Here is a 4,968-nt window from a genome sequence, read left to right as displayed (position 1 = left end):
ACCAAAGGCAACAAGCAGGACCTGATCCATCGGCTCCAGGCCTACCTGGAGGAGCACGGTGGGCGCTCCCAAATCCCTGGAATTCCCTGGAATTCCCTGGAATTCTCCCCATTCCCTGCATGAAATCCTTGCTTTTTTCCCGGGATTCCCTGTGGGGATTTTGCTGCTCCAACTTTTCCCTGGATTTCTTTTCCAGCTGAGGAAGAAGCCAACGAGGAGGATGTGCTGGGAGAGGAGATCGAGGTGAGGATTTTTTTGGGATAATCCCACTTTTTCACGTGGTTCCGGGTGGGAATGAGGCAGAATTCCAACACCCTGTGGAATTTCAGCTGCTTTTCCCATCCCTTTTGGGGCTAAACCCGCTGGATTTGGGGCTCAGCGATGCCTGGGACTTTGGGAATTTGGGATGAGGGATCCCAGATTTTGGGATCCCAGGTTTTGGGGTTGATCCCACCCTGGGTTTTGTCCCCAAACCTGGTTGGAAGTGGGGATTTGGAGGATATTTGGGATTCTGAAGGATATTTTTAAGGATGCAGTGGGATCAAATCCCGCCTGGAAAAGGAATTTTGTGTCCAAACAACAAAAAAAATCCCCTCAGGAATTGATTTTTCCCACTGGGCAGGTGAAGGAAAGGGGGGATTTTCCCTGGTTTCCCATGGAATATTTGGGATGGGAGCAGCACACTGGGATTATTCCCAACAGCCCAGAGCTCCCAGAGCTTGGAAAAGTCAGGAATTCACCCAGAAATCCGGGAATGGGTGGATTTGTGCCCTGGGAACGGCCCCGGGCGCGGTTCTGGGCTGGTTTTTATGGATTTTTCCCATGGAATTCCAGGAGGAGGAGCCGAAGGCGCCGGAGCCGCCCGTGAAGGTGGAGGAGGCGCCGGCGAAGTCGCCAGAACTGTGAGAGCCCCGCGGGATTCCCGGGAAAACCTCGGGAATGAGGGGTTTGGGAATGCTGGGGGGGAGGGGATTTCATGGATTTGGGGGCTGGAATTCCTGGATTTGGGATTTCATGGATTTGGGATTCTGTGGAGCTGGGATCCCACGGGATTGAGGTTCCTGGATTTGGGATTCCTGAGGTTGGAATGTCCTGGATTTGGGATGTCCCGGATTTGGGATTCCTGAGGTCGGGATGTCCTGGATTTGGGATTCTGTGGGACTGGAATTCCATAGGATTGAGGTTCCTGGATTTGGGATTTCCTGGGCTGAAATTCCTGGATTTGGGATTCCTGGGGTTTGGGATTCTTGGATTTGGGATTCTGTGGGACTGGAATTCCATAGGATTGAGGTTCCTGGATTTGGGATTTCCTGGGCTGAAATTCCTGGATTTGGGATTCCTGGGGTTTGGGATTCTTGGATTTGGGATTCTGTGGGACTGGAATTCCATAGGATTGAGGTTCCTGGATTTGGGATTTCCTGGATTTGGGATTCCTGGGGTTTGGGATTCTTGGATTTGGGATTCTGTGGGACTGGAATTCCATAGGATTGAGGTTCCTGGATTTGGGATTTCCTGGATTTGGGATTCCTGGGGTTTGGGATTCTTGGATTTGGGATTCTGTGGGACTGGAATTCCATAGGATTGAGGTTCCTGGATTTGGGATTTCCTGGATTTGGGATTCCTGGGGTTTGGGATTCTTGGATTTGGGATTCTGTGGGACTGGAATTCCATAGGATTGAGGTTCCTGGATTTGGGATTTCCTGGATTTGGGATTCTGTGGGATTGGAATTCTATAGGATTGAGCTTCCTGAGGTTGGGATTTCCTGGGTTTGGGATTCTGTGGGGTTCGAATTCCTCGGAGTGAGGGAGGGGATTCCTGGGGTTTGGGATTCCTGGATTTGGGATTCTGTGGGACTGGAATTCCATCGGATTGAGGTTCCTGGATTTGGGATTTTTGGGGCTGGAATTCCTGGATTTGGGATTTCATGGATTTGGGATTTTCTGGATTTGGGATTCCTGAGGTTGGGATTTCCTGGATTTGGGATTTTCGGGGCTGGAATTCCTGGATTTGGGATTTCCTGGGTTTGGAATTTTCGGGGCTGGAATTCCTGGATTTGGGACTCTGTGGGATTGGAATTCCATAGGATTGAGGTTTCTGGATTTGGGATTTCCTGGGGGTTTTTGGGATTCCTGGGGGTTTTTGGGATTCCTGGGGGTTTTTGGGATTCCTGGGGTTTTTTGGGATTCCTGGGGCTTGGGATTCCTGGGGATTCCTGGGCTTTTTTGGGGATTCCTGGGCTTTTTTGGGGATTCCTGGGCGTTTTGGGGATTCCTGGGGTTTTTTGGGATTCCTGGGGCTTGGGATTCCTGGGGATTCCTGGGCTTTTTTGGGGATTCCTGGGGGTTTTGGGGATTCCTGGGGCTTGGGATTCCTGGGCTTTTTTGGGATTCCTGGGGTTGGCATTCCCGGGGGCTGGAATTCCTGGGGTTTGGGATTCCTGGGGTTTGGGATTCCCGGGGCTGGGATTCCCTGGATCCAGAGAATTCCTTGCCATTCCTTCCTGGCCGTTCCGGAGGGTTGGGATTCCGGGCAGGAGGGGGCGTCCCGAGCCCATCCCAGCCCCGATCCCGATCCCGATCCCGGCTGGAATCGCTTCCTGTGGCCCCACCCCCGAGCCCTTCCCACCTTCCCAGGCAGAAATCCCTGGAATTCTGTGGGATTTGGGAATCCAAAACTCCCCCATTTCCCCCTCGAGGAGCCCTGGCTGCTCCCACTGTTCCATGGGATCCCTTTGGAGCCTCTGGAATTCCTCCCGGGATCTTCCCGACTTTTCCTCATCCCCCTTTTGTGTTTCCCCCTCCATCCCAGGCTCTGTTTTCCTTGGAAAACTCCCATTCCATGAGATTTTCCTGGGGTTTTTCCTGGTTTTTTTGGGGAGGAAGAGCGAGCTGGGATCCCCCCTTTGTATCCCAGGGCCACAAAGGAACGAATTCCCACAGAATTCCGGGATTTGGGAGCCTCCAGCCGGGCCCTTCCCAGGCTTTTATTCCCAATCCCAAATTTTGGGAGCATTCCCAGCCCCCCCTGGAATTGTTTGGAGCCCTTGGAGATGGCTCCAATCCCATTCCCGAGGGAATCCACGAGACTTTTCCTAAACATTCCCAAAATTCCACTCTGAGCTTTCCCAGCCCCCTCTGGAATCCATCCCAGCCTCCAAATTCCAAGGGAAATCCCAAATCCTATGGCAGGAGTTTTTTTGCAGGAGCCGATCCCAAATCCCAAATCCCTCCTGGAGCAGCCTCTGGAGCCAGCCCTGACTTTTCCTTCTCTTTCCCAAACTTTTCCAGGATCCAGGAGAAGAAAGTGGTGAAAATCACCTCGGAAATCTCCCAGATGGAGGTAAAATCCCTGCTGCTCCCGAAATCCCGAAATCCTGACTTCCAGGCTGGCTTTTTTTTGGGATTTTCCACCTTTGGAATTGGATTTTCCTCCTTGAAAATCCCCATTTCCTCGGAAAAATCCCCATTTTTCCTTGGAAAATCCCCATTTCGCCCTTGAAAATCCCCATTTCCTCTGAAAAATCCCCATTTTTCCTTGGAAAATCCCAGTTTTTCTTTGTAAAATCCCAGTTTCCCCATGAAAATCCCAATTTTCCCTGGAAAATCTCCATTTCCAGCTGAAAAATCCCCATTTCCTCTGAAAAGTCCCCATTTTTCCTTGGAAAATCCCAGTTTTTCTTTGTAAAATCCCAGTTTTCCCTTGAAAATCCCAGTTTTTCCATGAAAATCCCAATTTTCCCTGGAAAATCCCCATTTCCAGCTGAAAAATCCCCATTTCCTCTGAAAAACCCCCATTTTTCCTTGGAAGATCCCTCTTTTTACCTGGAAAATCCCAGTTTTCCCTTGAAAATCCCAATTTTTCCGTGAAAATCCCAATTTTTTCCTGGAAAATCCTTATTCTTCCTTGGGAAATCCCCATTTTTCCTTGGGAAATCCCCATTTCCTCTGGAAAATCCCCCATCCCAGCAGAAAAATCCCCATTTTCCCTGGAAAAATCCCGATTTTCTCATGCAAAATCCCTTTTTTCCCCTTGAAAATCCCCATTTTCCCTGGAAAATCTCTTTTTTTCTCTAGAAAACCTCCCTTTTTCCTGGGAAAATCCCCTTTTCCACTGGAAAATCCCCATTTTTCCCTGGAAAATCCCCTTTTCCTCTAGAAAATCCCCATTTCCTTCTGGAAAATCCCCATTGTTCTCTGGAAAATCCCCATCCCAGCAGAAAAATCCCCATTTTCCCTGGAAAATCCCCATTTTTCCCATGTAAAATCCCTTTTTTTCCTTTGAAAATCCCCATTTCCTTCTGGAAAAATCCCCTTTTTCTCTAGAAAATCCCCATTTTCTCCTGGAAAATCCCTTTTTTCCCTGGAAAATCCCCTTTTTCTCTAGAAAATCCCTTTTTTCCCTGGAAAATCCCCTTTTTCTCTAGAAAATCCCATTTTTCCCTGGAAAATCCTCATTCCCAGCTGGAAAATCCCTTTTTTTTTCCCTTGAAAATCCCAATTTCTTTCTGGAAAATCCCCTTTTTCTCTAGCAAATCACAGTTTTCCCTGGAAAATCCCCTTTTTCTTTTCGAAAATCCCCATTTTTCCTTGGAAAATCCCCATTCCCAGCAGAAAAATCCCCATTTTCCCTGGAAAAATCCCGATTTTCTCATGCAAAATCCCTTTTTTCCCCTTGAAAATCCCCATTTTCCCTGGAAAATCTCTTTTTTTCTCTAGAAAACCTCCCTTTTTCCTGGGAAAATCCCCTTTTCCACTGGAAAATCCCCATTTTTCCCTGGAAAATCCCCTTTTCCTCTAGAAAATCCCCATTTCCTTCTGGAAAATCCCCTTTTTTCCCTGGAAAATCCCCATTTCCTTCTGGAAAATCCCCTTTTTTCCCTGGAAAATCCCCATTTCCTTCTGGAAAATCCCCATTGTTCTCTGGAAAATCCCCATCCCAGCAGAAAAATCCCCATTTTCCCTGGAAAA

The 4,968-nt window shown here is 48.5% G+C and overlaps 1 protein-coding gene across 1 annotated transcript in view; it reads left to right on the top strand.

The window, feature by feature from the left end:
* Positions 1–3: 3 nt before the first annotated feature.
* SARNP (SAP domain containing ribonucleoprotein) overlaps positions 4–4,968 on the top strand; it is a gene marked incomplete at its 5' end in the record, with an annotated part of 20,328 nt that continues 15,363 nt past the window's right edge. Inside the window, 4 exons of the mRNA XM_017741176.1 lie at positions 4–58; positions 197–243; positions 835–902; positions 3,289–3,340. Coding sequence (XP_017596665.1) covers positions 4–58; positions 197–243; positions 835–902; positions 3,289–3,340 — 222 coding nt within the window. The remainder of the gene's footprint in view (positions 59–196; positions 244–834; positions 903–3,288; positions 3,341–4,968) is intronic.

The sequence above is a fragment of the Corvus brachyrhynchos genome, unplaced genomic scaffold (genome assembly GCF_000691975.1).
Source record: "Corvus brachyrhynchos isolate BGI_N302 unplaced genomic scaffold, ASM69197v1 scaffold1308, whole genome shotgun sequence".
NCBI classification, from domain to species: Eukaryota; Metazoa; Chordata; class Aves; order Passeriformes; family Corvidae; genus Corvus; species Corvus brachyrhynchos.
Note: the sequence above shows the minus strand (reverse complement) of the source record. Positions and strands in the feature narration are given on the sequence as shown.